Here is a 14,295-nt window from a genome sequence, read left to right as displayed (position 1 = left end):
AAGGACATAAGAACTTGGCCTTCTTCCAACCAAGGTTGATACCTGTTTCTTAGCCTCATATCACTTATTGGATCACATGTGAATACACACCCGGGGAACATTCCACCATACCTTAAAGGCATGCTCATTAGTAGGGTGTAAGGGTGTGTTTGTTTTAAAGAAGATAAATAATATATAAGAAATTTCGGGACTTACTCCTCTTACACTCTACTTTAATTAAATATTTTTTCTTTTCTAAATCAAACACACCTTAAAAAACAACGCCTTACTCACCCTTTGACCATAGATCTGATAGGAAGACATGTAACAATTTAACGACTCCCATTTTGGAACCTAGATTCCACCTCAACCTAGGAGGCACCATTACCTATAAATACTAGTGCTCCTCACAATTGAATATCTCATTCCTTTGGAGTAGAACTTCACCAAAGAAGATCCATATTTGTTGAGTGTGGGTGGATTTATGTTGGGATACTTTATTCATTGATTGTTGCAAGTCACGTTTATATGAATCTTTAATTATTGAAAAATTATTAGTTTAAAATGTGTTTGATGATATGTGTAGTGACCATACATTAGGTTGTCGTTAAATACAATCATAATAGTTAAAATTTACTTATATTTGAGTTCAATGTTTTTTTTTGGTTGGTTATATTAAGGGCTAGAGGGAGTATATACTTAACATTTCATCTACATATTCACAAATACTTTTGACAAAGATAAAAAAATACAACATGTCCTTGGTTTAAGTAAAACTATGTTCGACCCCCTTAATTAAGTAAGGTCTGAGGTTCGAGTCTTGTTGATAAAATAAACATAATTGAAAAGAAAAATTCTACTAAAGATAGTTAGCCAAATTTTTTTAAAAAAATTAATAATCAACAAAGTTGTAAATACTATGCACCAATATCATAGTGATAAAGAAATATTGATCAAATAGTAAGTACCATTTGTATTGTACAGGACCCATAGGTAATCGTCCTTATCCAACCGACCACCCTCATGCATGCATGTCCTCAGTGGACAACATGAGATGGTTACCACCTCAGTAAATCTCATCATTATAAGTAGACATCAGCAAAGTAAGCAGGTTGATTACATTTAATTCACCAAATACATACCTTAGACAAATATTAACTTTATCATTGGAGTTTCTTTTCAGGTACTCCACCCATGCTAAAAAAGGAGCTTGGACCAGGGAAGAAGATAACATTTGACAAGTCGGATGAGTGGAGAATTTAGTAAGAACACTATTGCTTAAGCATGAAATTAAAAGTATGTGTACCCATTCATTTTAAGTTATGCTTTAATGTAATTATTGATCAAAATTTGTATATGATCAAATCTTATAGTTTTAATAAATAATAAACAAAATTATTTTGATGAATAAAAATATTATACATTAAAATTGAAGATTATTTCGTGTTAAGATTGTTGAACATTTTCTTATTGGTCGGACAAAAACAAGGCAAGAGAGTGAGAGTCATAAATAATATAATGATAAAATCAACATTATATTTGATTTTTTCTTTTGTATATAAAAAATACATAAAGTTTGCTATTAATTAAGACTTCTTTACACTATTAATTAAGATTTGAATATAACTACAACTCATAAATCTTATCCGCTCTTGACTTTGTGTTTGTGTGGCCAAATATATATATTCTTTTTTTTTCTTAAAAGACAAATATATAAGGCGAGGATTGTCAATATATATATATATATATATAAGGCGAGGACAAGGAAAACGAGTATCAAAAGAACAAAAGATGGAGAGCATGCAAAAACGACGTACAATGAACCTGACATGGCTCTCGGTTTCTATCCTCTCTTGACTCTTAGTCATCACAACATTCAAGGAACACAAGCAGTGAAAATGATCTCTCCCTGAGACCAAGTAAGTAACCAAATCACAAGTAAAAGTTGGATAACACAAAAGGCAGTGAGTGAGTGAGGCAGGCAGAAATTGGGGGCAGAACAATACAAGCCTGCTTTACAAGTACACGACACAATAGACAGAACCACCTTCTATCCCTCATAAAACACCAATATATTATCGAGCGTCTTGATTAATTAGTAGTATTAAATTTAAGTTTTAAATATGTAATTTTATAAAATATTTAGAGAAAGAAAAATTATTATCCATAATAATCTTATCATGCTTAAGAGGAAGATACATGCTTAAGAGGAAGATACTGAAACAAATAATTAATTCATATTTATCAAGAAGATAATAATAAAGGATCACAAAATGATGTGTTTTTTAGTGCAGTTACGTGCTAATGTTGGCACATTAATGTGTGTAAGTAGTAGGAGGAGGCTTATATTCTTCACATGTGGGTGTGAAAGAAGGGCTTTGGTGGCGGCATGTAGAAGTGGGGCAATAGGTAGGTACAATGTGGCCCCAGTACTTTTGTGGCAATATTAGGGTTTCTTTTGTACACACACCGGTCTTTACTCCATGAGCTGAGTATCCAAGACATGACCAAAAACCCAATAATAATAGTTGCGTCTTCTAACGGGTATTCCCTTCCACCAAAAGAGAATCCCAAAGTAGAGATCACGAAACAACCTCAAATACTCTTTTGTTTGCTAGCTGAAAAACGGGGTCCACACTTGAAAAAAATACCCTTGTGCCACGCCCCCAACAAAAATTTGAGGCACACTATAATACACGCCTGAGGGTATAGCTTAATCTTTTGAATTCCTTGGTGGAGAATACTAATTTAAAAATTCAACTTTTAGCGCCATTTATTTTAATTTTTCAAAATAAAAAAGAATTTAAATTAGTTGTGACCATATCCATGATTAAAAAAATTGAATAATAGCTTTGCTTTTTTAGCATTAAATAATTCAGATCGAATTTGACACTATACATAATTATCGAAAATAAAAGGACAGCAAAAATTGTCTGGTTTTTTATATACAAATAAACATTTCTGTTTGAATAAAGTACTCTTGTATGCAACTATATATTTTATTTCAATTTTTTTTTCTTCTTTTATGATGATGCAACTGGCTAGATCTTGGTTTTGATGATTGGTACATATGAGTTATGCTTGTACCAGGCCATTTACACATATCGGTTTCACCTTTGCTATCTTTTTCCTGGTCTCTTTTTGACACATTCTAATTACATTGAATTGTTTAAGTAGGAAATCTTAGTCCTTTCTTTTCAGTGTTTTCTTCTTTTCAGGTCATTTTCTTCAGGAAAGAAATTGAAGAAAGAATGGGACAACCATCCCATGATAACAATATTGAAATAGATGGAGCACACACAAAGGGACCATACCCGGCCATTTTATAAAAAAAAAAATCCCCTTTTAATATTTTATATATTATATATATAGTCCCACTTGTATAAGATGGCAGTGACCCTTAGTCCCTTGTAGGATTATACCATGATGTGATGCATAACACTTATATATTTATGTGGTTACTTCAAAATCAACAGAATCCAAATCCATATAGGGGACAACATTACGGCTTGTACATGTTTTACATTTTATTGGCTCAGTTGTGTCTGTTGTTATGATATGGGTTAAATATTCAATGACCTGATTATGACGCAAATTAGAAGACTTTGTAATCTAAGGTTAATTAGTTATTTAATTTTATATATAATATCATGTCATAGTTCTCCATTTTTAGGGAATATCATATCATATCCAAAGCAATTGAATTCCGTGTCACCATCATCATGATGATATCGTCCACCTTAGTCGATTCTTGGATTCTATAATGGCTTTACTTTTCTAAATCATACACTAAGGGACATGCATCCAATTAATTATACAGCATAAGTGATTGCTTAATCCAAAGGGAGGAATGTGAACCTTCCAAGTTTCCTTTTGCATTAATTCTCACTTTGAAAAAAATCATGCCCTTGTATGTACACGCCCATAGATCTTGGTGTATTTCAACTAGACCTTAAAAATATCTTAAACATAATTCTTGAATTTCTAATTTCTCCCCTTATTTAATCATATTGTTTCTATTTTTTTAAGGCTTCATGGAAAATTAACGACAAATTAAAGCATGGAGCTTGAAAAGAAAAGAGCATTTAAATTGTAAAGGAGATGCGCTTCCTTTAGGAAAAAAGTATATAGGTAGGTTCATTATTATCGTGTATTAGTTATGTTATTCTTCAGATTATGGCCAATATTAAAAACTTTTTTAAGTGGAATAATATATTCCAGAAATTATAAAACGAGTCAACTTCATTCTTCAATGAGAATAGAATAATAACCCTACTTTTTTGATAAGGGAAAAAAAGAGAAAAAGAAAGAAAAGAACCACATGATGCATCATCTCTTGTTCTCAGCTACTACTCAAGAAAGATTCTTATCATTCTGTACATTCAAGTACACCTTGAAAACTATATATGCTTCTTCTGACATATGAATATTCATTTCATAAGTAAATAACAGGGGGCATACCCTTTTGCTCTCATTGTAACATGTGTCCTAGGGAGATCCAACGTGCTACATTACTAGCTGTGAAAACCGGTTTTGTTTAATGCCCCATTTGAGTGAGAACAAAAAGTTGCAACGAGGTTTTTATGAAAGAATCCAAGACAAGTGTATATGAAATTGAGAAATAAATACTATATTGTAATATATGGACATTGATCTCTACGAGAATGACAGCTTGATTACAAAAAGTGCCATTTCATAGAACCAACTCTATATAGTATATTAATAGCGCCTAACAATGCTTTTTCTTTGGGGGATGATACATAAACTACATGAGTGAAATGCCCCCAACTTCGAATTTTTTAGTCCTATTAACATCACAGGCCTTAAATCTGTCACTACTCATTCTTACACAATAATAGTTACTGATGGTGATTGAGAACTTTTCTGGGATGTGTAAATGGTTGTTGCTGTCCTTGATTTAATTATTCAATTAATTAATATGGTCATTATGTGTCTTTCCATGCAAATGATGGGATTACCTCACCAAACTGGAAAGGGTTATTAATTACTAATTATTTATTTCCAATTCTGGTTAATAATGATAATTTAAGAGAAGAAATTGTTGAATTACTCTATGGGTATTCTTCCGTTTTATTTTTGTGCAACAAAGCTATCCTTTCATTCCTTTGGGAGTCATCAAAGATTATTGGGGGAAAAGTACAGAGAATTTTGAAATAAGAGGATTTCTTTTTGCTTTTTTTTTTTTTTTTTTTAAGCCAAGGAGACGTGAGAGAAGATAAGAATGCATATAAATGTAAATATAAATATAAGAAGATTCTTAAGTTTAAGTTACAATTTTGTTGACAATGTATACGTCAGGAGGAATTAATTTATACAAAGAATTAATTGATTATATATAGAAAACATTACCTTGATAAAAAAAATCATTTTATTTGTTGTATATGCTAAGAATATCCTCTGATTAATTCTTGTCAACATGTTTAACAGGCACACTTATTTATGGTGTTAGACTTTATTGACGAAACACTATTTAAAACTTTACTAATATATATTAAAACTTTACTATATATATATATATATATATATATATATATATATATATATAATTCTATTAATGTTTAATTTCTATATAAAATATAACAAATAACTCTAACAAAAAATAAATCATTATATTTATCACTTTGTTCAAGAAAATTGTAGTAATTTATAAATAAATACTAAATACCAACAACTAATTAGTTCTTTTAACAATGAACTCGTTTTTTTTAAGCAAGTCATCAAGAGTTTGAGTATTTAACTATTATGTATAAAAAAATAACAAAACTGTTTGAAAATAACAAATTCACGTGTGTCATCAGATTGTTAAGGAGATTAATCTCATTGATCCACCGTAAATATTCTTCCAATCTTATGCTGCACCAAAAATATATGATCATTAAATAGATATAAAAATATTACTTATTTTTTTTCTACACCAATTGTCTTCTTGACACCTGTTGATGATGCGTGATATAGGTCGTCTGATGCATAAAAACAAAGGTGGGACCACTTATTGAGGGGTCATGATTCTTACACACATCATGCATGCACTCAATTTTGACCCGTTACTTTTCTAACCCCTCCTTTTAGTTTCCCCTTTTTTCTGTCTATAATATAACATGCTGAATTTACAAATTCACATAATAATATAGGTAAAATTTCTGAGACATTTATTGCCAGTGAATTTGCTTACTATTTCTTTCTGGAAAATAGCTAGGACAAATACATGAATGTTTTCAGCTTTTAAAGCATTAAAGTAGGTGTTATGGTAGTTGGTTTTGTGTTCCTTGGCAATTTAATTGCTTTATCTTCAAACTCAGGCATCCAACCACAAAAAATACACACATAAGTTGAAAAAGAAAAAGAAAAGAAAAAAACATTGGAAAATTGTGAAAACGACAAGAAGATATTTAATGGAGAAATGAGCAATTGGATCCCTCCACCCGCTCGTTGTCCATCATCATCATCCTCCTCCTTTTTCAATTTTTTTATTATTATCACTATTAAACAAACAATTATTTAATTAAGCTTTGTAGAAGAAGACGTTTCCTCGTTTTTCAGCTGGTCGTGACTTTTTGCACCCCTTGTTTACAAGTTTTCATTTTATACACATTTTATTTCATACATCTAGATTTCTTATCCCAATTATGTTTCTCTTTTTCTCTCTCTACACCTTCAAAAATCAAAAGTTCCTTGTTGCTCATCAAGGGGTGTTATGTTAGATGATTTGAAAAGATAGGGTCAAATCAACAGAAGTTCCCCTATTTTGATCTGTTCGCAGGTACTTCTCCCGATACAAGGCCACAGAAAGATAAAGAGATAATAACATGAATATGTTTCACTTCAGTGTTTTTTAATAATAACAACCAACCCTGCTGCCCAGAATTAAATTTCAATTGTTTTTTGAAAAAAGTTTTTTTTTTTTGAGAAAAATGTCAATTAATGAGCGGATAATGAGATGAATAATAAAGATGGGTATCTTTTCCCTCAAGTCTTTTTTAACCCCATCTCCTTTTTATTCCACTTTCAGTTGGGATGGAATTGCAGGTGATTTGAGCCTGACACAGAGCTTTCCCGCTTATAAGGTGAAGACACTTATACAATAAAATCCCAAAGATAGATAGAAAACATAGATCACAAACACACACATGTTGTGACAGGTGGGTAATTTGATGCATATGTCTATAAATATGATATGTATGTTAATGATGTTTACTTCTCTTTAGCCATAACTGTTTATTTGCTTTGGTGGGTGAGACTATGTGTGCGTGTACCTCCTTGTCTGTGTCTCTTTCTCTCTGTCCCAAATCTTCTTCTCATAGGTTTCGGGTCATTGTAATTGAAAAAAAATTCTTCTTTCCTTTGCAGTAGTAGTGCTAGTGCAGCAGAGACGATCATGAACCACGTGCACACTCTAATTTCCATCACACAGGTACTACTCACTACCTAGCTACCATATCATTAATTTTCTTCGTATAAATAATAATCATATCTCTATCTCTATCTCTCCTTAACCCTTCTCTCTCTTACCAAATCTCTTCTGTTTATAAAAAAGCCTTAAAGTATTTCACTTTACCCCTTTCATTTCCTCCTCCTCCTCTTTCATTTTCAAGTTTTTGATTATGACAAAAAAAGTATGCACATAGCCGAAACCAATTTCATCTATACCTTATTTAATTTGGAACGAATAAATTAACATATAAAGTGTGTTAAGCTTTTTACATTTTTTTTTGAAAGGCGTGTGAAGCTTTATACATAATTCATGATTTCTTCCCTCCTTCACTTTCTCAGGATCTTTTGTGTGAAGAAGACTAGAAAACCAGCTTCAATTATCGAGAATTGTTTGATGGGTTGATCAAAAATCGCTCTCCAAACCAGATTCGTAACACTGAAAGGTACAGCTACCACAAAAAGTATTGAATATTAATTTACCTATGTGGGGATGAGTTATATTTCAAGGTTTCAAATTGCAGTCCACGATATTTGGTATTGTTAGAAAATATTACAGATTAATATAATTGATGCCATCATAAAATCTTCACGGCCAAAATTACAGTCACAAACTGTATTTTAACATCATGGTTATTTCTGTGAGCAAGTTTTGTTTTATGTTGTGTTGTGATGTGTTCTTATGGGATTATTATTATTATTATTTGGAGTAATTTTTTTTCCTTTTTTATTTCTTTTGGGATGTGATTGGAAACTATGAAAGCTTAACTAACTTATGCTAAGTTTTCTTTTTTTCAGTGTGAACAAGTAACAAAGCAAGAGAAAATTATCTCCGATGGCGACATATTTTCATAGTAACTCCGAAATTCAAGCCGGCGCTGACGGCCTTCAAACTCTCGTACTAATGAACCCCGGCTACGTCCAATACTCCGACACGCCGCCACCGCCGCACGGCGGAAACCTCGTATTCCTCAACTCCGCCGCCGGCAATGCCTCCCTACAAAACCTCTCACACGCGCCGCCACCTCACACGCAGCAATTCGTCGGCGTGCCGCTATCTGCCGCCGCCGCGCACGAACCTCCGCCGCCGCCGGCGTCCATGCACCACGACGTTTCCGCCCTGCATGGCTTCCTGCCGCGCATGCAGTACAGCCTCTGGAACACAATTGACCCCAACGCGGCGGCGCGTGAGGCTCCACGCGCCACCCAGGGGTTGTCGCTGAGCCTGCACGGGGAGGAGGTGCGCGCGTCTCCGTCGTCGGCTTCCGGGGCCTCCAACGGCGGCGGCGTGGCGGGGATTCAGAGCGTGCTGTTGAGCTCCAAGTACTTGAAGGCCACGCAGGAACTTCTGGACGAGGTTGTTAATGTTAACAGCGGAATTAAGGTAGAACAAACGAAGAAGCTGTGCTTCGAGAAAACTAAGGTTGTGGGAGAATCATCAACCGCCGCTAGTGGTGGTGACGGTTCTGTTGGTGGAGAGGGAAGTGGGAAGCGTAGCTCTGAATTGTCAACTACGGAGAGACAAGAAATTCAGATGAAGAAAGCCAAGCTAATCAACATGCTTGATGAGGTAATCTTTTTAATTTGTTCTGTATTTGATTTGATTAATAAGTGCATAAATAAATGAAAAAATAGATTTTTTGGTACTGTTTTTTTTTTTATTATTAGAGTCAGAATTTCGTCTCAATAATTTGTGCAATAAAGATTTCTATTAAATGTCAATACAAATTTTCGAAGTGAAACTTTAATTAATCAATTCTGATTATACAATAGTGCCAAAAACACTTATAAAATTGCATATAATTTTTTTCCTGAGCAAATCTATTCTATTTTTAAGTAATAAGTGCAAAATTTTCTGAAAAAAATAAATAATAAGTGCATGAATAAATATTAAGTGTATTTGCTTACTCGTTGCATCCATTAGAAATTATATGTAGATTTTTCTTATCCATGATATTATGGTGGAATATTCAATTGGATTCAAAATTTTACTTAAGAGCATCGAACCCAACACCAATTAAACGATGGACTTGTTGGTAAACTACATGTAGTTTATGTATTTAAATTATTGGGTATAATCTTGGTAGTTGATTTATATCACACACTAATATTGATATGAGTGCAAAAGATTCATCTGATTATTGAGGCTTTAGTAGTATTAAATCCATAAACAAATCCAATGATGATCAAGAGTTTAATAATGGGATAATAATTATTGAAGGAAAGGTCATGTATTATATAATTTTATAATATAGTCCTACTTTGTAGTAGCATTATTTTGTTTCTTGATTTCTAATTTACATGATTTTGTTTGGGATTGAAGGTGGAGCAAAGGTACAGGCAGTACCACAGCCAGATGCAGATTGTGATATCCTCTTTCGAGCAAGCTGCTGGGATAGGCTCAGCGAGGACGTACACTGCTCTAGCATTGCAAACAATTTCAAAGCAATTTCGGTGTCTGAAGGATGCAATAACGGGGCAAATCAGAGCTGCAAACAAGAGTTTGGGGGAAGAGGATTGCTTTGGTGCTAAAATTGAAGGGTCTAGGCTCAAATATGTGGATCATCATCTAAGGCAACAGAGAGCTATTCAACAATTGGGAATGATCAATCACAATGCTTGGAGACCCCAGAGAGGATTGCCTGAGAGATCGGTTTCTGTTCTGCGTGCTTGGCTCTTTGAACACTTTCTCCACCCGTAAGGACACCCAAAATCTCATTTTTTTTAATATTTTGTAAGTTGAAGGTTCTTTGTGTTGAAATGACTTGAGTTTGGTTTTTTTCAGTTATCCCAAGGACTCGGACAAACACATGCTTGCAAAACAAACAGGGCTCACCAGAAGCCAGGTAACACCACTACTATTGATTAAGAATTTTTCTGCCTCTCATTTATAGTTACAATGAGTGATAGCAAAATATTTTTTAACATTTAATAGAAGAAATTATTATATAGTTTAATACTATCACGTGATGATGGGCTCAATTAATCTTTAAATGACATATAATCAAAATTTTAAATTTATGAAAAAGAACAAATGAGATTCAATTACATGTCAATCTGATAATTCTAAATTATATAATAATTTTTCATTTTTTATTATTTGATTAAAATTTATTGAAATTACAAAATTGTTAGTGGGATTCATTAAATAAGTAAAACTCATGAAAATTTTATGTTTTTGAATAAATTTCAACTAATAATAAAAAATATATTCAAAAGAATATATTAGACAATATTGTTAACATTTTTAGTTTCACTAAAGCATGAGGAATGTTAGCAAGTAATTCTCTCATCCTATGTAATACACTCTTAATTCATTATTGTCAGAATTCTATTAAAACTTGTTTGCATTCCTGGTTATAACATGGATCATGCAAACAATGAATATTGGTAATGGAACAGGTTTCAAATTGGTTCATAAATGCTCGAGTTCGGCTTTGGAAGCCAATGGTGGAGGAAATGTACTTGGAGGAGATGAAAGATCATGAACTAAATGGTTCTGAGGAGAAATCAAGCAAGAATGGTGAAGATCCTGCTACAAAAACATCAACTCCACAAGAGAAACGTGCTGCCTCTGAAATTGAATCCAAAAGTTTCAATTCCAAACAAGATGTTTCCAAAAACCAGAACACTCCTATAGTTTCAACTTCTCCACCATCAACATCACCTGTAGGGGGAAGTGTTAAGAACCAATCAGGATTCAGTTTCATGGGGTCATCAGAACTTGATGGAATCACACAAGGAAGTCCTAAAAAGCCAAGGAACCATGAAATTCTACGCTCTCCAAACCGTGTCCCTTCAATCAACATGGATGTGAAAGCCAATGAGGCAAACAATGAGCAACAACTCTCTATGGATCTTGAGAGGCAGAATAGGGATGGCTACACTTTCATGGGGAACCAAACAAACTTCATTAGTGGTTTTGGACAATACCCTATGGAGGAAATTGGTAGGTTTGATGCTGAGCAATTCACACCAAGGTTTTCAGGTAATAATGGAGTTTCCCTCACTCTTGGTCTTCCTCATTGTGACACATTGTCAGGAACACACCAAAGTTTTCTCCCAAACCAAAACATTCAATTAGGAAGAGGGTTGGACATTGGTGAACCAAACCAGTTTGGTGCATTGAATAATTCCACTTCTCACTCTTCAGCAGCATTTGAGAGCATCAACATGCAGAACCCAAAGAGGTTTGCTGCACAATTGCTACCAGACTTTGTGGCCTAAATAAGACATTGAAGAGGGGATAAGATCATAGTTGGTGACATTGGTTATATGGGTCTCTCATATTTTCTTCTAATCCATGTGCTTGTTTCTTGGGGAGTAGTGATAAATCTTAGTGTAAAGAAAGAAGGAATTTTACTCTAGTATAGGTTTATACCTTGCATAGAACCATTTGAGTTCTTAGATAGCTTAGCGATTTGAAAGTATATGGTTATTTGAGGTTGTATATTATTTTTGTAATTTTTTGAAAATGGGATAGATGGGTTGGTGTCATAAAATTTCAATTGGTAAAGATTATAATATATCTTCGATTGAGAGCATATGCCATATGCATGTAATAATTTGCAATCCACCAATCTCCATAGAAGAAAGTGGAACCAATTACCTTTCCTTTTTAGAGTAAGTTACCTGCTTAAGCTTATGCTTAGGTGGCTTTCATAAATAGTCAAACAATGGAATATTGAAATATGAAATTATATGTACCAAAAAGATGCCTTGTTTGTGGGTCTGTGCATTCTCTGCATTAGTGGTTTCTGCCTTCGTGTGGTGAAACTAAATGGTGTTGTCGTGTTGGTTCATAAGGAGTTCTTAGCAAAGGCACAAGTGGAGCAATGTGGTAGGAATGCTTGGCTACCTAAAGAAGATCCTCCTCTTTTTGCAAATGGTAGATTGCGTTAAAAGGGTTAAGATTATAAAATAGTCTTAAGATAAAATTACCACTTAAAGAGATCTCAAATGATCAATTCTAGAACACTTGAGTAGTTGAGTTTATAAAATACTCTTTAACGAAACAACTTGTAAACACATAGAACTGTACTCCAATTAAATTAAAAGATCAATTAGGGAGAGAAGTACTCGAAAAATTTATCTTACCATAAAATAAAAGTCTTGTGTCTAATTCTTGATCGATCATAAAGATTTTACAATAGGGCTTCATTATGAAATATATATTTTATCTGGCTAGTGAAATTTTAGGCTTATTTACAGTTTTTGTCCCTCCAACGTTTTACAATGTCGCAAATTTTGTTTTTCCAAATTATTTTTACGAATTTGGACCTCGATTTACTAACATCGTGAACTTATTCCTCATGTAGAAAAATTATCACAATTAAGATATTTTCTAGGAGTTCTTTTTTCTTTAAACCACCTCAATTAAGATAATATTATGACGGTTTCATTAATTGTCGCCTGTTTTTTTACGTAGGGGCAAAATTTGTGATGTTTTGTAAATTGGGAAGCAAAATTCCCAGGAAAAAATTGGGTACAAAATATTATATATATATATATATATTCATTTCTTTTATCATTTTATTTATGTCTTATGGTAATTTTTATTTTATACGTATCTCTTTTCATTTTATGGGTTACAATTACAATTTTAACTGATTTTAGATTTTAAACCAGTGCGTTATACAGATTTGTTTAAATTATATATTTGATATTTATATTTGGTATATTTTAAAAATATTTATACATAGATAAAATTAATAGTTTTTTAAAATTAACATATTAAACATAATTACAATAAAATTGAGCAAGATGATGAATTGTATTTTAATTAATTAGATATTGTCTTTAAAATATTAAGTATATTTAAATTTATTATTATTTATTCTTTCTCCAACTAATATTAATAATAATGATGTAATATTTATGTAAAATGTTAAATATAATATAAATATATAATATTTATTAATTCAGTTATAAAAATATTTTCTAAAACATATTTAGATGGTCAAATATTAGATTTATATTATAACAGTTGAGCAACATAACATTTTGTCTTCGTACTTTCAGACTTAAATAACTCAAAATTAAGGGGAAAAAATAGAGCCTTATTTATCTTAAGAGAATAAGGACTGTGTTTTCTTTTAAAAAAAAAATAACAATGACCTCGTCTTCAACTTATGTAATTGTAGGACTAAAATAAAATAGTCAAATTATAACATATAAGAAAGTCATTGATGTCAAAAAATAAGTAAAATGAGAACCACTTTTTGGAAAAACATTAAGTCTAAAATAGGACCTTTGCGAACTTTAAGGGAACACAAACTCAAATTATTTACTCTAAAGACTCAAATCATAGCTGCAAACAAGTAGTCATTTTTCTTTTAAAGAAAAATACTATACTCATATTGCAGAAGTAAAGTAAAATACTCAAAATTTAGCACATGTGGAGGTTGTTGACATTGAAAAATTCATTACCAACAAGTCGTTAGTACAAGTGGTATTGAATTTGATTTCCTTAAATAATGTTTAAAATATATAAAAAAATCACACTATACAAAGGGTTGAATAGTGTGTTAATCAAAGATAATATATTTTTCACAAATGAAAACTTTTTATCAAACATATTTGAAAAACACCGAACTGATTATGTCATTCAGTAATTGTAAACGAGTATTAGTGAAAACAAAAAGTTATCATCCAATAATAAATAAGTAAAGTTTTCAAAAAACACTTGATGAGCAAGTGTGTTAAGATGAACTTAAAAGAATACTTAAACAAATAGCTTACAAGAGAAGTAGAAACACTTGATTTATACTTATTTATTCAAACAAAGCTAGATTCAGTTCTATTTTACAAAACTGCAAAGGGTTCCACTAATTAGAATTTGATTACATACAAGTATTCTATCCTATC

At 32.2% G+C, this 14,295-nt stretch overlaps 1 protein-coding gene across 5 annotated transcripts; it reads left to right on the top strand.

Annotated features, from left to right (window-relative positions):
* Nucleotides 1–6,506: 6,506 nt before the first annotated feature.
* LOC100810851 (BEL1-like homeodomain protein 1) lies at nucleotides 6,507–11,972 on the top strand. Of its 5 annotated transcripts, none has more exons than XM_003519067.5 (8): nucleotides 6,507–6,760; nucleotides 7,010–7,064; nucleotides 7,348–7,411; nucleotides 7,771–7,874; nucleotides 8,227–8,998; nucleotides 9,752–10,125; nucleotides 10,214–10,274; nucleotides 10,831–11,972. In XM_003519067.5, the coding sequence occupies exons 5-8, from the start codon at nucleotides 8,264–8,266 to the stop codon at nucleotides 11,653–11,655; spliced, it is 1,995 nt and encodes a 664-aa protein (XP_003519115.1). In that variant the 5' UTR covers nucleotides 6,507–6,760; nucleotides 7,010–7,064; nucleotides 7,348–7,411; nucleotides 7,771–7,874; nucleotides 8,227–8,263; the 3' UTR covers nucleotides 11,656–11,972. The 5 variants fall into 5 exon arrangements, with proteins under 5 accessions (XP_003519115.1, XP_006575286.1, XP_006575287.1 ...); XM_006575223.4 differs by having other exon boundaries at nucleotides 7,010–7,139; XM_006575224.4 differs by lacking the exons at nucleotides 6,507–6,760; nucleotides 7,010–7,064 and adding an exon at nucleotides 7,194–7,243.
* The last annotated feature ends 2,323 nt before the right edge of the window (nucleotides 11,973–14,295 follow it).

Source organism: Glycine max, chromosome 2 (assembly GCF_000004515.6).
Source record: "Glycine max cultivar Williams 82 chromosome 2, Glycine_max_v4.0, whole genome shotgun sequence".
NCBI lineage: Eukaryota > Viridiplantae > Streptophyta > Magnoliopsida > Fabales > Fabaceae > Glycine > Glycine max.
This window is presented reverse-complemented; position numbering and strand designations above follow the sequence as displayed.

What these genes read in the sequence shown, in the direction of transcription:
- LOC100810851 (XM_003519067.5), top strand. Translation starts at nt 8,264, where the DNA reads ATGGCGACATATTTTCATAGTAACTCCGAAATTCAAGCCGGCGCTGAC. An exon ending in TAATCAACATGCTTGATGAG is followed by an intron (nt 8,999 to 9,751) that starts GTAATCTTTTTA and finishes TTGGGATTGAAG; the next exon opens with GTGGAGCAAAGGTACAGGCA. An exon ending in CAGGGCTCACCAGAAGCCAG is followed by an intron (nt 10,275 to 10,830) that starts GTAACACCACTA and finishes GTAATGGAACAG; the next exon opens with GTTTCAAATTGGTTCATAAA.